Below are 18045 nucleotides of genomic sequence, written 5' to 3' on the forward strand. Positions count from 1 at the left end.
CATATATCATAAATTTCCTTTTTTGGTAAATTGGTTTCTATAGATCTACAGGAAAGAGTTGGATCCAATGTGAGCCATACCATGTATACTTTGCTCTCTCACACATGCTCTTACCAAGGTACAAGTCTTAATAATATATCCAGGCTTTGGAATTATAAAGCTCATGATAGCAATGACAGTTTTGCAGACAGATGACCAGGCAGGATATTTCCAAGGCAGATTCATCTCCAGGTACGAAATGTGAATATATAAATGTTTCAATCATCAAATATCTCATCATCATCAATGATACCATATGCAAGCAACAGAGATCTCTGTGAAAAAAAAAAAAAAAGTGAGCCTATGAACAGTATTAGGGATTAACTCAACATACCCGTTCATATGCAACCTGATAATCGTCGTCCCAGCTCATACCATCTGGAAGTTGGTGTCCCTGCTCTGGACTAAGTGGCTAGTAAAAAGAAGGACACAAGAAATACATACCTTGGGCACAAACCAACTCGAGTGCCTACTTTGTACCCGACGTCCAGGGATTTGGACATCTGTGGACTGTACACCGACTGCATGCCGACTGCGCTTCGCTCGTGAAGCAGAACCATCAAGAGCATCCTCCGCTGCTCGTTTGGGGGGGATATTTGGCATCACAGGGTCATCGACTGCAAAGCGGACTTGCTTTCTCTGCTTTGGGATAGGTCGAGCTTCGACATCGGGAAGGTCCGCCGAATAGGAAATTGGACGCCCTTGATAGCGAAGTGGAATGAATAACCGAAGAGCTTGAATTTGAGTTTGCTCAGGTACAGTAGCCTGAGCACGCTCATAGAAGACGACCGAGTGGGGTGAAGTCCAACGCAGGTATGAGTTGACTAGGTGAGTTGTACCGGTTGCAGCCATCTGCATAGCTTTGATGGCTTTCCGCGTGAGCGAAATTGTGGGCGTTTCGACCAACAGGCCAGCCTGTATATCAAGATAAGTGCTTGCGCCGAGATCCCATGGTTCATTGAGATTCTGCTGTATTGCCAAAGTGATCCAGAAGGCGGCTGCAATTGTTGCGGCTCGTCCTTCGGCACCGTCAATCTCACCTTGACGAAAGTGATACGTCAGCAAGCGAAGTGGCTCTCCCAAAGTAGCCCAAAGGCCTGGGTCAAGACCAGGGAACTCGGAGGAAAGCAGGGAACGCTTTGTTAGCCAATTGTCGTCAATAAAAACCCCCGGTTTGACACCTTGATTGTCAGCATCAAATTCGCGTATGATGGGGTGTGTTCCCTCTGCAAGGAATTGGATGATTTGAGAGAGCGAAATCACACACGCGAGCGTCAGCGCTGAATTGATGCCATCACCTTCATCGACTTCGGTATTGAAAGCCAGTGGCGCGCGCATCTGAAATGAATGTCTGGTACTATTAGGCCGTGCAACAGAGTCAACGCACCATACACAACTTGTTTTCTTGGCCTTCGGCACTATCTAACACCCCAAGTGAATCAGGCCACTCCGCACTGTGGTGAAGCGGGTCTGTCGGGCGCTCTCCGTCTGACCAGACAATATCTTCCAGCCAACGCCATTGATATTCGCGGTCATGACGATGTAGGTTGATGTTGATTAGCTCAGCGGGGGCCCAGAGAACAACGTTCCGATGTGTCAATTTGAGTGGTTGCAGCTGTACATCTCCGAGACTGACAAAGTGAGTATAAAATTCGAGTCCCCATGACAGCCACTCACCGTAGTGATGTACGCTCGACCGATTTCGTGACACATGGAAGACAGCGGAACCTATTTTCGGATCGCTCCCAGTCAACACCTGCAGGTAGGCAGCGCCAGTGCGTCCAGTTTCTGCAATCACCGCACTGGAGCAGACGCTGTTGCCCACTGTCAAATCCTTCCATCGTCTCTCCGCAGATACACACCACAGGCCGATACGGGCCCAGGTCGTAAGGTTCGGCATTTGCTGGTTTCGAGTTTACTGCATTCTCGATAATAGCTGACAGATCGGCAAGTTGCGGCCCATTGGTATCCGCAGTCTCCATTCTGTCATCTGGCGCTGGGGAAGCTGGAGCTGGACTCAAGCTCGACGATGTCATATCCTCAGACTCAGGCTCCAGGCTGCTTTCGACTCGGAGTTGGCGCTTCCGTAGTGTGGGCCGTGGCAGTGGCCGTGGCTGTGGCTGCGGCTGCGGCTGCGGCTGTTGTTGTGCTGATTTTGGCGGCGCTCGCTGTGGCCGTCCTTGTGGTCGTGGCTGCTGCAGCTGTGTGGGCTTCGTAGGCAGCGGCTGCTGTCGTGGCTGCGATGGACGCCGCTTTCGTGGTGGGGTCTTGGGAAAGCTTGGATCAACTGCGTGATCCACATACTCGGTATATCGTGTTGCGCTCCTCCCTTGCGTCCATGGTCGGTTCTCCAGACGTGTAGCCTCTGGCCGCTGGAGCTCCGCATGGCTAAGTGTGCGTCCATCCGAGAGACGATGGAATTGCAGGCCAAACGGAGCGTTCTTGATACGCTCTGCCTGGAATCGCTGCTGCGCTGGCTCGCCACCAACAAGGCGATATATGGCGGTGGACATCTGGTAGGGTGGCGGAATTGGCAACTTCGAAAGACGGCCGGTCATCAGCCTCTCGAATGATGCTGTTGTGTTGTGTATTGCCCTGCCACCATTTGCCATACCATCATAGTCGAAGACTCTGCCGTCTGGGAGTACATACCGGGTAATGAAGTGATTGCTGCCGCCATAGACATGAGCAACAAGCTCATACTTGATACCTGCTGCTTCAAACTCGTCATCGAGAGGCAACATCTGAGCCGGAATGTCCCAGTCATAGACTTGCGGCTCGACAAACTCGAGGACGAGGACGATAGGAAGGGAAACAATGTATGAGTAGAACACAGCCGCACCATCGCAACAGTATTTCCCGTCGATTTGCCGCCAGCAGGAGGATGAGCTTCCAGAATCAGCGTTGAGAAACTGTTGTAAGAACCAATTGTTGACTTTTCCTTTGAAGTCCGTGAAGTTGTTGATAGGGAGCTGAATTGTGTCTATCCATTGAAGTTGATCGAGCTGCCAGTGTGGTTCCGCATGGTCAGAGACATCTGGGTCCCCATAACACCGGCGAACATAGATTGCCTGTGGTCGGAACATGCGTACTGCACGTCGAAGCACAGCGGGATCTGCTTGCTGCACTTTGAGCACCTCCTTGTAGGCGCTTGCTTCCGAAAGCCATCCCTGTGTGAACGTCAGCAGCAGTGACATAATTTTTTTTGAGAATGTACAAAAACTGCGTAGGTCTGATCTTCAGATTTCAGTCCGCGAACAATCGGCGATTTGACCATCAACTGCCGCACTTCATTACGCAAGCGCCCCAAGAGTGATGCATCAGCTGTGGCGCCCAACAACTCGTCTGTATGGCGGCAAATAATACGATAGACCCAATTAAGCGGCTGATTGGCGCAAAGCGCGCCCAATATCCGTTCAAATGATGCCGGATCACGGCTGCCAACGGCGTACAGGGCGGTAAGTGAGGAGTCTAGCCAGCAAGAGTTGTTGTACCAAGGATACGACTGTTGGTAGACAGGAGCAGAAGGGGGCTTCTTCGTAACTTTGCGGCTTTTTGCGTGCATTTGGCACAAGATCAGCGGCGCGATCAGGTGGCCGCGAGTCAGCGCGTTCTGCTGCGGTGGATGTATGGCCCCGTGAATAATGTGTGCGGCCATGGATCTCACTTGTCGCTTTCCAACGGCGAGGGTCGGATCCGTAAAAGATTTTCCCGCCTCCTGAGAGATGTGGTGAGATATTCGTCAAGTCAGGTAATAAGCGATTCACACCTTTGGCGTAGACAAATTGATCATTGAGTAGCTTTCCGACAGCAACCAAGCCGCGGAGTCCTTCAAACAATGAATTGTCACGATTCACCATCTGATAGAGCCGATGATGCATTGCTTCCTCAGCGTTGGTTGTCGCCGGCAACGAGTAGAAGAGCTCAGCGTCCATCACCAGCTCTGAGCGAAATAACATTGCTCTGTGTTGAGGACGAAGCCACCACGACATCCATGGCTCCACCAGCGGGAAGTCCTTGACAATTCCAGCAGCGTTGGACTCGAACTCGGAAGTGGACTGACAGTTGAGCAAGGAAATGACGCGGTTGCGAAAGGTTTGGCGCTGTGTTGTCGAAATAACATGGCTGATCTTGCTTACACGCTCGACCTGCTCACGAAAATGCCGCTCACAGCCCTTAACAAGGCCCTTCGCAACACGCCTGAGTTCATCTTCCGAACGGAGATTGTCGGGAAGATCGAGGTTGGACTGAACAAAAGCATTCTCCAGACCAAGTCGCTGCGCATCGCTGAAGTCAACGACCTGGGAAGAATTAGTGAGGGGTTCAAAAGTGCTTTTTGAAATCGTCATACGTTAGCCGAAAGCTTATCAAATGAAGGTCTTGGAGTCGGAAGCTGTTTGTACTCAACTCGAAGCCCCTCATAAACTTGTAGGAAGTGAGGCTTGTAATGCGCCGCAGAGACACCGTTCGAATATGACATGACAATAGGAACCCAGCATTTGAGATGCTCGGGTTCGAAAACGGAGCTGACGAAGAGATAATGGTTCTTCCTTCGAAAATAGTTGTGAGCCGCATCGGATACAATGCCATTGACAGCCTCTTCCTCGATACGATCCTTGATGGACAGTTGGCGCATGAACTGTGATTGAAGAACGACGAGCTGGATGTTGTCCTCATCATGAACAACGCACGTCCAGTCAGGACTAAGTTCGGAGATGAATTTGTCAATATCTTGTCTGAAGTTTGCGCCTTGTGCCTTTTTGCCGATCTTCCCGAGTACCTTATCTCGCTCGTATGCGACACGACGCGGATTGAGGAGAAGAGGATTCAGCTCTGCAATAGATACACCAGGGCCACCGACAGCTGCACGGCCAGCAAGGAGTTGTGAGGGGCCGACTTTTGGATTCTCACGGACTGTTGTCGCCAAAGCGACACTTTGCGCCGGCGTCAAATGACTCTCGTTGAAGGGTCTGATGTGGCCGTGCTCCGTGTTCTCGTACCGCGCGCGCCATGTCGATAAATCCAATACTGTGATATTGCCTTGCACTCGTGTTGAATCACTTTAGCACCACAAGCACAGGGCGTGTTCTTTTGTCGCTCACGGAGCTGGTTTTTGGACATCGGTCGGATGATAATGTGGCAGTTGGGATTTTCGCAGGCCATGTACCCCAAGCATTTCCGACGTGTGACTCGCCCATCAGCGTAAAACTCGGCATTCGAATCGCCATTGGACCTTGCGCCGCCTATCCCCTCAAAGGCCCAGTTCGTGGCGAAGAAGAATTCTGTCGCCATCTCCAAGGGATAATCGGCAGCCCAATTGCCCTCGGGCCAAAAGTCCCACTGGTTTTCCTTCACTAGCGCATCCAAACGTGCCGCTTTGGACATCTGGGATCTGGCGGCAGGACGGCTATTTGCTGACGAGCGGCTCCTAGGGTTATGAGACCGGGCTGTCTCTTCGCCAGGGTCGCGACGGCGAGCTGGACTTGTAGACCCGGCGCCGCGTTGTGTGCTGCTCCTGCGAGTGCCAGCTCGGCTTGAGCGCACCGTCATGTCCGCGTGTTCATGATGGCGATTGGGAATGGTCGAGCGGGAGCGGTGAGGACTGCGCAATCGCGCTATCTCCTCAGCCTTTTCGTAACGGCGAGCTGGGCTTGCAGAGCGAGAGCGGCGGCGCTCACTGCCGGGACGAGTTCGATATGGGCTGCGCGATCGGGTAGTAACGTCTTCATCTCGTTTACGACGCACAGGTGGGCTTGCAGAGCGCGACGTACGACGTCTGCCGCTAACGGGTGGGCTTGCAGAGCGCGACGTACGACGTCTGCCGCTAGGACGAGGCTCCAGAGCACCGAAGCGATAGGCTTGCACTTGCCCATATTCGTCGAGAATTGGCTGTGCGCCAGGTGCTAAATCGCCTTCGTCAACTGTACACATTCAATCCACAGCAAATATGTATGTTGACGCAAAAACCTACTGGTGGGAACGCCATGGTCCGATTCTGATGCCGAAGAGCTGTCGTCGTCCGAATGACGGTGCGGTTGGCGCGGACGCTTTCGCGGTTGGCTGGTCAACACCTTCTGGATAAAACCGCCAATGTCACTCTATTTGAAGAGTCAGTACAACTGAACCGTTAGAACAGAAAACTTGCGAAGAGTCTCATGGAACTGTGCTGGTGGTAGTCAGAGTCAAAAGTTGAAAGGGGCGTTGTCTTGCATCGGTTATGTGGCAACGGCGGACCCTATATTCTGAAACTACATGGTTACATTCAGTCTTCATCTGCTGTTGGGTCAGCCAGCATCTCCTGGCGCTCAGCTTCGCTCATATCTAGAGCAATGAGTCGAATCAACCAGTACGAAGACAATAACTCACCGTCTTCCGTATTTACCCCTTGTTCCCCCATACCCCGCTTCTCCATTCCAATATCCATATCTTCTACCTCGCTTTCATCATCACGATCCGGCGTGTCAGCCAGGAATAACTTGCTGGGGCGTTGCTGAGCCTGACTCCGGGCACGAGGCTTTGGGATCAAGGGGAATGTGTCGCCTGGACCAAGCTCCACCAGGTGCATTGTACCTCTGGCGTTCGTCGATGCCGTCGTTGCTGGGAGGCGATGTGTGTAGCGTCCATGGAGATGCTTGCCATGGTGAGTGATGAGGCTGCCGCTTCGAAAGGCGGTGCGGGTGCATTCAATGCCGCATCGGAGCCGCTCGAGCGACTGGCCGCAGCGACAGAATTGGAGTAGCTGGACGGCGATGGCTTTAAGCGTCTGCTCCGGGGCAATCAGAACGGCGTAACGGCAGTCGGGTGCAGAGCAAGTAATAGCTCCGTAACATTTCCCGCGGAAGATACGCCCTTTGTCCACCGTCTCGGCGTCCAGGCTGCCACCACGAGGGCCTTTGATAGCCTCCAGGCTCCAAAACACGCCCACCTCGTACATTTGCGAGGCAGGAATGTTGTACGCAACATGGCCGTCTGGCCAGCCATCCCATAAGGCGGCCTCCAGCGTAATATAAGATGGCTGCCGAGGAGCTGTTCCCGCGGTCGGATGAAGCGTCGGAGTAGTGCCAGTGCGACTGGGAGCTTTTATGTTATCAGCACAATTCGGCGGCCTTGTGATCTTCACTCACCATGCTGTGTCGGACTTGTACGAGTTGCCGCTGCATGGTCTTGTATCTGGGATTTGGAGCGAACATAGGCAACGAGCTTGTCTAGCCACAGGCATTGAGTCAGCAGTCTGGCAAACGCATGCACGCCACATACCGTTCTCGTCAAAGACAGGAATTCGCGCGCGGTGAGAGGGAACGCCGCTGCGCTGTGCGTTGTTCCAGCTCCAAAACAGTGTGGTCGAGCTCATCGACAGATTCCGAGAGCTTCCAGACCACAAGGACAAGGCCCAGGATAATGAATCCATAGACCACAAGAGTTGTTGCATAAATATGTGTCGTGAGCTGAGCGAGAAGTGTGGTTGCCGCGGAGAGGATGTCTGCGGCATGGTAAAGCCCCAGAATCAGTAGGAGGACCAAATTTGAGCCACCGAGAAGCCAAAGCACAGTGTTTTCCATCGTGTGTCCAGATGTAGATGGAAGTCGGAGTCAAGAGGTGTGTGTGGCTGTGTTGTCAGGTGACCCTTGCGTAATATGCCGTCGCAGACTCAAGTCTGAGGTACAGAAGGTGTGTAGCGGCACTGTAGCGGCACTGTGACAGTTCTGCTGGGCGCCGCACCACTGCCGCAGCAGTGCCGCAGCACGACCGCTGCCGCGGCGCTGCACTGCTGCTTGACTGCCGCTGCACTACCGCTGCAAATCTTATGTCAGCAGCGGCAGCGGCATGCGTCACTCAGCATCTACCGCTGCAAAGTGCCGCTGGGGCCGCGTCAGAGCCGTCAGCGGCTGTTTACCATTGTTTGTACCACGTTTGATGAGGCATTTTTGCCATGTTCAAATACAACTTTACTCCATTCTAGCTGTTCAGACAAGTGTAGATTGAATCATTTTATTCAAAATGTAGACAAGTATAAGGATTTAATGTGTATGAACCGCCTACCTGAGTTGCCGCTCACCGTGGCTGTGCAAAGTGCCGCTGCAGCGGCTGCTGCGGCAGTGCTGCGGCCGATTCGCGTACCCCGGGGACATGGTGGGTCCTCCGCGAAATTTGCACCAGTAACCACGTTAGAACGAATGCGACATCTTCATCAATCATGGGCGCCTGAGCTTGGTCGATGATGAGGTTTCGCAGGTGCTCCAGAAGCGTGTCTTCCGCGTTCAACGCTTTGTCGCCTTCCTTCGGTTCTGCCTCAGTTGCATTGCTGTCTTCAGGGAATGTAACGGCGAGGAACAAAACCCTACAAAGTGAGCTTGTCGGTGAGGGATTGGCTTACGGATACCCAGACGTACCTGACGAGAGTCCGATAACGGGAATGCACCGCAAACTCTAGGCCGTTTGCAGATTCGGAATCGTCCGTGAACCAAGGCATCGGCAGGAGGAGAACGAATACACGTCTCAGTAGCACCCCGGCGATATCTGAAAGGCCCGGCTTGCGGAGTAATGTCACCACACTCATCAATTTTGACGATGCGACGCTATGAGGCGTGCCGTCAGGAGCAGGGGGAGGGGAAGACGCGGATGACACGGAAAGGAAAGGGAAGGCTCAGAGCCGGCGTCGCTTCTGTTGCCGGACTAGCAATATATGTTAGCGCCGTGCCTGGAAGTGGGTCGAAAAAGAAACGCACACGTCAATATTCATCGAACACACCAAAGTCCCGTCCGCGCTCCAGAGGAGGGTTATCCCTCCATCCTCTTGCGTCGCACTGCGTCTGGCCATGTTCGCAGCCGCGATTGCTTCGCGGCCCTCAGGCCAGAGGCTAAGTGCAGTAAGGGCGAGGACAGCCGCTTGCACGACGACAATACTCGAGTCACTGATGTATTAGTGTTAGCAGGATTGTTAAAGAGAATGAAGAATATTCACGAAACAAGCTCGATCAAGCGTGTGCATGGATCAATGCTGAAAACTGCAAGCCATGTTTCCGAGTCCTTCGCGAGCTGGGTCAAGACCAGACACGCATGCTGTCGCACCCTTGTCAGCGGTGAATGGAGAAGCAGCGGAATGGCTGCAAGGGTATCTGCTTCGAGGACCGCTTGGGCACCAGCAGATGTCGATGATAATGTAGCTAGTGCGTAGAGGGCGGTCATTTGGAGAGCTGTGTTGGTGTCACTGCGACATAGCTTAGAAATCAGATGTTAAATGCTGCATGGCACACCTGAGATGGAGAGCTAATGATGGACATGGATTGCTCGCCAGGAGGGCACTGATTACAACGGGTACCTTAGCGATTTGTTCCACGATTTGGAAAGCTTGTTGCTTAATTGTTGCATCGTTTTGGGGCTGCATCAGACCAGTAAGATGATTTAAAATCCCCGCTTGCACTGCCAGCTCGGCACCGTCAGGCCATTTAACGTGTTGCAGGAGCACGACGAGAGCATTATGACGCAGCTTGTCGTTCCTATGTAGTTTCATTTAAGCCGTAGATAATGAAGAACGGAAGTAAACCGACTCACTCCAACAACCCGACCAACGCTCCACATGCGTTGGCGGCGAGCACAAGCGGCATGCTTGCCTCATCTCGCGATAAATTGGTCAGAATCTCGAAAGCAGCTTGAACTGTCGCGACTCGCGTCGAAGACAGGTTCGATATCGCAAACTGAGTAGCCCCGGCCCTGGCGACCGGACCAGGTGCGAGTTTACTGAGCTTCGAAAGAGCGTAGAAGCTTAGTCGGGACACGTTCTCATCAGAGTCGCTACGTTTCTCTTAGAAGAAGGAGGGGAAGAATGACGTTGCACACCTCACAAGCGAGACAAGTTGTTCTTGCAGATTTATAGAAGCAACGGAAGAGGAAGCGGCGGGTACTGTCGGGTGGATGCAGAGCCGACCGAGAAGGTGGCAGGCATGCGCGCGAATGATAGCCTCCGGAGAGGTGAGGAGACTCATGCGGTCCAGGATGGTAGTTTCAATGAGTGCTTGTGCTCCGGCTGGGAATTGACTCAATTGCACAATACCAAGAAGCGCGTCGCGTTGGATTTCAAGGTTTGCATCACTCAATGCCAGTCAGCTTCTCGTTACCAAAATGCATCGCTGCCCGTACCTTGAAAGTGATACGAGCGTTTTGTGTAATCCCAGGGTAAGAACACCAGCGGCAGTCCTCTCGTGCTTGCCGATGTTTGCTATTATATGTAGCATCTTCAGTCGCTCGTTGACCGTCGGCGACTTTAAGAAGGCTGGAGCGTGCTGTAGAACGTTCGCCCCAACGGCCATCTGGGCGCCGTCTGGATGGACAGCAAGTTTGAATATTGCAAACAGTGCAGAGTCTCTGACTTCTCTGTCCGAGTCACTGTGAATAGAGTCACTGTTGTTCACACATGCCCCGTCTTACGCACCAGAAGAGCCCTACAAGCCTCTCACAGGGCTTCATCCCGAGTGCGGTCTCGGAACAGGAGGGCCAACCAGCCAGATACCCCAGCAGTAAGGCAATGTAAGCCCTCGTCTTCGGCAGCGGTGATGCAAACAGCTTCTCGAACTCCGTTGGGTACGCACGAACATAGCTGGCGATGATATGTGCCTCGGCTTCTGTCGCTTGTGCGCGGGCAGTGAATTGCAGAACAACTAAGTTTCGCGTGTCGGCAGAGGCGTATTCGTCACTGTCCACAGAAGTTACGAGTCAGCCCATGAGAGCTCAGCAAAACAACAGGTAAGAGGCGACGCACGTGAAGTATTCCCAGAACTTTGCTGTCGTCGTATCTGTGAGTGGGACGAGGGGGTTTTGGTGCGCCGCGAGAAGGTCCCGCGCCTGCTCGGTTATCCAGCGGCCTCGGATCGCCCGAGTTGCAGCACCGAAGAACGACCCTTTAGAGCTTGAGCCACTGGCTGGCTGTTTTTCATTGCCACCCTTCTCTTCACGGCCGTTATCGTCCTTCTCGGATCCCTGGTGCGAGTCTTTTGAGCGCCGGTTGAAGAACGACATGCAACGTTGCGCTCGTCGTTCTTCGTGGTGAGAAGCAAAAGCGGAAGCTGTGCGGTCGCGTAGTTGACAGTGATCCACGGACTGAAGATCTAGACCTCTGATGAGATAAGCACTGGCACTGGTGAACCGCTCAAGGTTCAGCCGGTGCTGTTTCTACAGCGAGTATTTGTCCGTCTGTCATCGTCCGCTATTGATAGTGCGAATTGTGTCCATCTTAAAGAAACGAGCCGTTGATCCAGGATTCAGTACTATCATGTACCCCGTGATACGTGACGTCACATTTGATCCGAGTCTCTTCCTTTTTTTCACTCCACCGTCACCCAATCGCCGCCCCAGGACTCTCTGGGCTTTGCACTTCCGGTGGGCCGATGATGTGCCCGCCGTTTCGACCGCATTAACAGGTGTACCCCTCCCCGAACCCACCGTCGCACCATCGTTGACGCGCTATCAGGTTTCGCCTCTCCGCCAGTGATTCTGGCAGTGAAACCCGTCTTCTTCCTTTGGTTTAATGAGGGTGGCAGCGGACTTCCGCCGTCGTATGTGCGCCTCCACGTATGTCTTAATTCCACTCACGTCCTACAGCTCATCATGATTCAGATGGAGAGATTGTAGCCACGTCCCTGTCGCTCATCGGCCTGACACTTTTATAAGTGGATGAGGAGATGTGTGGACTCGGAAAATTGCTCGCAGGGCCGGACGTGGAGCCTGTCTTTTGAGCCACACACCCGACGCTGTTCACCGCCGTTCGGAAGGTGCGGATATCACCTAGGCTTCCTATTTGGAACCACCACTAAATTACACTGACAGAATGTCGGACGTCATCGTGTGTATTCATCAACGGCATCGAACCAGAAGCACCTTCGGTCACCGGTGTTGATGATTCTAAGGGACCGGATGCCGGCACGAAACGCCTTTTAAAATCGCACCACGCACACGACCACCCGCTTTGCCTCAGCTAGCTAGTCATGGGCAGCCACAGCCTGCTCGCTTGGGCATTCGTTCTCCCATCTCTCATTCATGCGACGTCTCCTCCCGCTGGCATCACCGTGTCGTCTTTCGCTGGCGCCACGACCACCTTCGCGTTTCCACCGGCTGGACAAACGATAACGGTGCCAGACCCTGCATTTCCGGATGGTGAGCAAGTCGGCTTTCCGGGACCCACGCCCAGTACGTTGAACCCTTATCGTTCCTCCAACCTAGACTGACCATCGCGTTAGCGGGCGACGAGGCTATAGCCATCGCGACCGCTCCCAGCATCGCAAAATTCACCAATGTCTTCCCCCTGATCAACCCTGCGACTTCCAACCCCAACTCAAAAGCGCCCTTCGATGTCTTACACCACTTCGGCAACCTCGCGCCCTGGCAATCCCTCTCCTCCGCTTGGCTCTCGGCACGTTTAGCCAATGCCTCACCCAAGATACCCGCGGGTTGCCAACTCGACCAGGTTCACCTCGTCCATCGCCATGGAGCACGGTACCCGACGACCGGCGCACCGCCCTCTGCCTTTGCCGCAGCACTTCATGCCGTTGCGCAGGCAGGTAACCTCACCGTCACCGGTCCACTTTCCTTCCTCGCCACATGGGAATATAAACTGGGTGCGGAGATTTTGACGCCATTTGGTCGGTCGCAGCTGTACGTCACTATCTCCGGGGTATACCAGGAAGACTCACGCCTTTCTATGCTAGATTCGACTTGGGTGTCGGGTTCCGTGTCAAGTATGGCGACTTGCTGAAGGGATTCACCAAACTTCCCGTCTGGAGGACAACGTCGCAGGGTAAGTCAACTCTTCTGAGCGAGACTCATAGATTAAGGAAGCATTCAAGGCCGCATGCTGGACTCCGCGTGAGTTTCTTTCTTTCCGCTACAACGACCCTTAATTCATGAGACGTAGTTTACATTTCGCTGCCGGCTTCTTTGGCGTCCAGACCTATCAGCAAGACTACCACCAACTGATACAGATCGAACAGCTGGGATTCAATTCAACGCTTTCACCGTACTACGACTGTACCAATGGAATCAATGATCACTCCAACTTCGGCACAACACAAGCGCTGAAATGGGCTAACGTGTATCTTGCACCAGCAGTGAAAAGGCTGCAGCCGTTCATCAAAGGGTTGCCGTTGACACCAAGCATCTTGTTCGCAATGCAACAGCTCTGCGCTTATGAGGTCAGCCAATCTCTCATGTTGATCACAACAGCCTGAGCTGATTAAAGCACCGTATCCACAGACAGTGGCGCTCGGTTATTCGACCTTCTGTCCTCTCTTCACCGACGATGAATGGACTGGCTACTCATATGGCAACGATCTCGCATTTTGGTATTCGTTCGGGCCGGGAAACCCGACTACGAGCGCGCAGGGTATTGGTTACGCACAAGAGCTTCTCTCCCGGCTTACTCAAACGCGGATAACCAAGTTCGACACGTCAATAAATGCCTCAATCGCCACTAACGAAACGCTGTTTCCCTTTGGACAACCGATCTATGTGGATGCTACGCACGACACAATCATTTCCGCAAGTGCGTGTGTTGCGGGGTTCATGCTGCTTCTTCGAACTGAACTTTGATACTAGTTCTTACGGCGATGAATTTCACAGCGCTCGCTGCGGAGGGACCATTACCGACGGACCATATTCCGCCGAACCATGTCTGTTTCGTCCCACATCTTTAGGATTCCCAGCTTATTTGCGCCATAGGTCTACATCGTCAACAACGTCGCGCCGTTCGCGTCGAATATCGTCACACAGGTCCTCACCTGTCCTGCCCCCGCCACTCCCAGTGCGAACACAAAGCCAACACACATTCGTATGATCCTCAACGATGCTGTCCTTCCGTTGACCGGACTCGCGGGCTGCCAGCCCAACTCTGACGGGACATGTCCTCTCGACACGTTTGTCAGCGCGCTTCAGAAGCGCATCGGCGAGGTGGACTACCAGTTCGATTGCTTCGCTAACTATTCGATTCCCGATCCGGATCCCATTGTCAACGGGCAATTTCCCCAGTAAAACAACAAACACATGTAGAATAGTAGTCCCAGCTTCCACCTCCCCGTAAATATTTTTTGCAATGCCTAACCCGATCTTTGTTGGTTTCAATGCTCCTTGCCTGTGAGAGCTATACTCCAAGTTGGCGAGAAAAAATAATCCCGCAAACGGTAGCCTAGAATCTAGATTATGGTTCATATGAGGTATAATAGTATATCATCTTATCTCTAGCGACTTGAAAAAGATAACACAAGTATATCTAAATTTTTCCAAAAGAAATGGGAGTGTGACAAACGCTGATGATAACCTGATAACCGATAACTGCGTGACTGTAAGTAACGTGCTGACAACAATCTGCTGATTTTGCCTCCTGCCACAACCACGATGCCACTCCACATGCTACCGGAAGACCTCCTCATCGAGATCATTTCGCTGCTCGATGTCGCATCGACACTGACTCTTTCCGAGGTAACCGCAACGAGCTTTGCCTCTCCTCGCTGAGATCTTTCAGACTAACTCCACTCTGCGCAACGTGGCGGTCAGCCGCCCAGTGTGGCACGCCCTTACACAGAAGCTGGTGGGCGCTGGTATGCTCCGGTTCGACCGCCGACAAGCCGTACATCTGGCGAGCGCATCCGCCAAGCAGCTCTTAGACTGCGTTCAAGCTCTACTGTGCGGGCCGGCAGTAGGGGACGGTGGGGCGATTTGGAAGGCGGTCACTGCGCTCGGAATCGGGCCCGGTTTACAGGCGCACATGCCGCCCAACGGACTGTTGGTGCTCACCCCCGAGGTCCCCGACGCGCCCAAATTCCCCTACTGGAGCAGCGTGACGTTGCTTGGCGGGGGCGGGACGCACGTCTTCTTTATGGGCCGGCATACCGTCTTCTGTTGGAGCGTCGACGACGACGAACTCGTGTGGTCTCATGCGCCGAGTACGCCAGCAGATCGAGCGCGTTCGTTTGCCGTTCGCGTTGTCGAAGGCGGGAGGAAAGCTGTTGTGGTTTTTTGCTTTTATGATGCAAAAAGCGTGCTGTAAGTGTTGCTGCACAGAGCTCCTAGTAAGTAAGTACTGTGATGGAAGCTGATCGTTTGCAGGCTGGCCGATATCGTTGCGCTCGACCTGAAAACTGGTGCCGCTGACACAGTGCTGACGGTGCAGCTGCCTGAATCGCGCGCCTACGTCGGCATCTCCATCGCGCAAGGTCGCCCACTCGTGTGTTTCTCCATCAGCCGTGGGTTCAGCCACGTGTTTGCCAACTGGCAGACACGCGAGAGCTGTATCATTCACGCAAATCCCGCCACGAACCTCTCTATAACGCTGCTCGACGACACAGACCACGCTGTCTTCGTCGAGACCTCTGTTTCTTTCAACCCTGCCTGCGCGTTGGCCCGCGTCGGGGCGATCTCCCTGTCTGTCCTGGAGCCGCACTGGACCTCCTCCCTTGACTGCCGTTCATCAGTATCCAGTACAAGACACTACTTCTTCGAGCTCCTCCTGGCCAGCTGCGCATTGATTGCAATGCCGTTCATTCCTCGCCCCACCGCCGCGCCGATGAACTACCTCTGGGTCCTTCGTAGTCCCATAGCAGAGCACACCTACCGCATCTGGGCATGTATCCCGTGGGCCAGCAACCCCGCCGAGCCGACCTACGAGATGTACGCTTTCCGGCTTAGCCTCACTAATCCGGCCTCGCCAACGCTTGTCCCGCGCCAGCCGCTGGCCCCTACTCCGTCCCCCCAGTTGATGCATCACGGGCTTCTGCCGCCCGTCGCGCTCTACTACTCTGGCCACCGCCTTGTGTATGCACCCTCGTCCGGCCGCCGCCGTGCCTCGCAGTGCTGCGTCCTGCCCCCTGCGGAGACGGCCCCTGCAGGAACTAGCTCCTTAACCCGTGTACAGCCGGTGCTTCAGCTGCCCCAGATTGAAAGTGTAGTCGATGCGGCGCCGTATGCGAATGGTGTGCTGTACGCAACTTCGAATGCCCTCCACATCTGCTACTTCGCATAGGTCAAACATGTCCGCGTTTACCTTTCGAATCCCGGAAGCTAGAAATGGGCTGGGCTGTGGTACTAGCGCAAAAATATAGCCAATTGCTTGGGTTCAGCTCGTGGCGTAGAACTGTCGCATGTTTGGCTCTGGTAACGGCCCTCACAATACTATTTGCTAGTAGCAAAAATTTTGAATAAACTTGACAGTCTCCGGATGCGATATCATTGTTTCATGTGTGCAAACCACTTATTTTATTATTTTCAAGGATTTTTGAGAAACCAGTGTCCAAATTCCATGATATACTGTGTATATGGCAATACCTGTAATTTCCAGTCTTCGTAAGGCTAAAATTTTGGAGTCAGTTTCTGATGGCCTGATGGGAGTCTTGATCTGATTTGATGAAGGGATACTTCTGAGTCAAATACAAGTTGGATTGTGTAATTTGGGCCACTTTCTAGTGCAGGAGAGCCACTCAAAGCTGACCATTTTCATGGACTTTTCATTATTTCATGTGAATGTATGCACATGTTTGGCATCAGCTTTAGCAATTCATTTACTCCACATTTCCACTTTTGGGTTCACTGCTGTTGAAACCCTAATTTAGGAAGAAAAGCTGTAAAGAGTCTAATTGGGACACAAAGCTGTAAAACTATGTAAAACTAGAGCACCAAGTACCATAAACAAGTCTAATCTAAGGCTATTTGTGATATTGTTCTTGGCTGTAACATTAGTATGTAGGGCATATAGATCTTGAGATTTCATAAACTCATAAATAAAATTAGCACATTCAATCTTCAAAAGCTGTGCAGCAATGTTTGAAGCTGGGGCATAGCCTAGTGCTGGCCAGAATTATATTATGCTTGATTAAATATTGAATATATTAAGAATATTATGAATATATTATGCCCTTCGTGGATCACTTGAATATGATTATGTTTGAATATATTATATTATATTATGACTATACTATATTATAGTCACAGAATATTCAACTACAGTAAGGGGGATGATTACAGCTACTTTCTCAGTCCATGTACTCAGTCATAGTACTAATCTTAGTCTGAGTTAGCCCTACTTCTGATAAATGTCACATATTATCTATTATAGAGGGTGATTCATACATTACTCTTAGTAGGAACAAGTGTCAGGAGCTGATCAAGTGTCTACTAGCTAACCTAATACTAGTGGCAATGCCCCTGATTGTATTTTGAGAGTCCTATGTAACCCAGGGAGGCCCAACTTGAAAAGGAAGTTGCCCTGACAATCCAGCATGTATTTTATATTTTTGATTCTGTTTTCTAGCAGCAAATATGTCAAACATATCAAGAGATATGCATACTAGATTATAGTTCAATATATTCATAACATATTCATATTTTGCAGCTGAATATGATTATATTATACTACAAATATATTATTGGGTTGAAGCTCTGAATATGATATGATTATAATATATTATGCCCATAAAATAATATAATTATATTTGGCCAGCACTAGGCATAGCCCCAGCCTGTCTAGTCTAAAATAACAAAACAACATCAAAAAAATACATGAAATGGCCAGATTAAATAGCTTATATCTCCCTCAATTCTGAATGAAATGATATGATTCAAGTTGCAAGTTGTTCATCCTACTGACTACTTTCACATGACATAATCACAATTTTCCCACAGTTGTCAACGGTTGACATGAATTTTAGAGCTGAGAGTAATAGCCATTAAGAAGAGCAATACCATATATGGCAATAAAGTATGATCACATTCTAAGGTCTTCAAAATCCGATGTTCATCCTGTAAGTTATGCCAGGTGACCAGCTATCCACAGTGTCTCCAACTAGCTGATGCATATATTTGAGTACCACTGTATATCAAGGTATTACATCTGAACTATATTGTGGCTCCCTTGTTCATGACCACTATTTGTGAGCAATTAGTACATATTATTCATGCCCTGTTCTTTGTTGAAAAATAGACTATCAGTTTCTAGGCCTCAATTTGTCACCATAGCTACTCTGGCTCTGT

At 51.7% G+C, this 18045-nt stretch overlaps 5 protein-coding genes across 5 annotated transcripts; 2 read left to right on the forward strand and 3 right to left on the reverse strand.

The window, feature by feature from the left end:
• Positions 1–257: 257 nt before the first annotated feature.
• MIND_01234200 (uncharacterized protein) lies at positions 258–5912 on the reverse strand (the record flags this gene model as incomplete). Its single annotated transcript, XM_037368837.1, has 12 exons — positions 258–314; positions 374–433; positions 484–1377; positions 1427–1670; positions 1717–1853; positions 1902–2097; positions 2344–3209; positions 3257–3757; positions 3807–4340; positions 4391–5079; positions 5142–5740; positions 5785–5912. 12 exons carry the CDS (start codon positions 5910–5912, stop codon positions 258–260), a joined length of 4905 nt encoding a protein of 1634 aa, XP_037214805.1.
• A 389-nt stretch (positions 5913–6301) lies between these two features.
• MIND_01234300 (uncharacterized protein) lies at positions 6302–7528 on the reverse strand (the record flags this gene model as incomplete). The annotated part of the gene is made up of 4 exons (XM_037368838.1): positions 6302–6360; positions 6406–7116; positions 7164–7244; positions 7297–7528. 4 exons carry the CDS (start codon positions 7526–7528, stop codon positions 6302–6304), a joined length of 1083 nt encoding a protein of 360 aa, XP_037214806.1.
• Positions 7529–8630: 1102 nt separating this feature from the next.
• Positions 8631–11058, reverse strand: MIND_01234400 (uncharacterized protein; the record flags this gene model as incomplete). Its single annotated transcript, XM_037368839.1, has 9 exons — positions 10796–11058; positions 10469–10729; positions 10177–10422; positions 9877–10128; positions 9592–9831; positions 9294–9536; positions 9002–9247; positions 8766–8951; positions 8631–8712 (listed from the first exon to the last, which is right to left on the reverse strand). Exons 1-9 carry the CDS (start codon positions 11050–11052, stop codon positions 8631–8633), a joined length of 2013 nt encoding a protein of 670 aa, XP_037214807.1. The 5' UTR covers positions 11053–11058.
• A 959-nt stretch (positions 11059–12017) lies between these two features.
• MIND_01234500 (Phosphoglycerate mutase-like protein) lies at positions 12018–14055 on the forward strand (the record flags this gene model as incomplete). The annotated part of the gene is made up of 8 exons (XM_037368840.1): positions 12018–12219; positions 12270–12684; positions 12738–12826; positions 12876–12894; positions 12944–13220; positions 13282–13570; positions 13624–13697; positions 13747–14055. The coding sequence occupies 8 exons, from the start codon at positions 12018–12020 to the stop codon at positions 14053–14055; spliced, it is 1674 nt and encodes a 557-aa protein (XP_037214808.1).
• Positions 14056–14403: 348 nt separating this feature from the next.
• On the forward strand, positions 14404–16042 carry MIND_01234600 (F-box domain-containing protein; the record flags this gene model as incomplete). The annotated part of the gene is made up of 3 exons (XM_037368841.1): positions 14404–14502; positions 14546–15066; positions 15130–16042. The coding sequence occupies exons 1-3, from the start codon at positions 14419–14421 to the stop codon at positions 16040–16042; spliced, it is 1518 nt and encodes a 505-aa protein (XP_037214809.1). The 5' UTR covers positions 14404–14418.
• Between the last annotated feature and the right edge of the window lie 2003 nt (positions 16043–18045).

Source organism: Mycena indigotica, assembly GCF_014461135.1.
Source record: "Mycena indigotica strain 171206Taipei chromosome Unknown Mind.scaff0012, whole genome shotgun sequence".
NCBI classification, from domain to species: Eukaryota; Fungi; Basidiomycota; class Agaricomycetes; order Agaricales; family Mycenaceae; genus Mycena; species Mycena indigotica.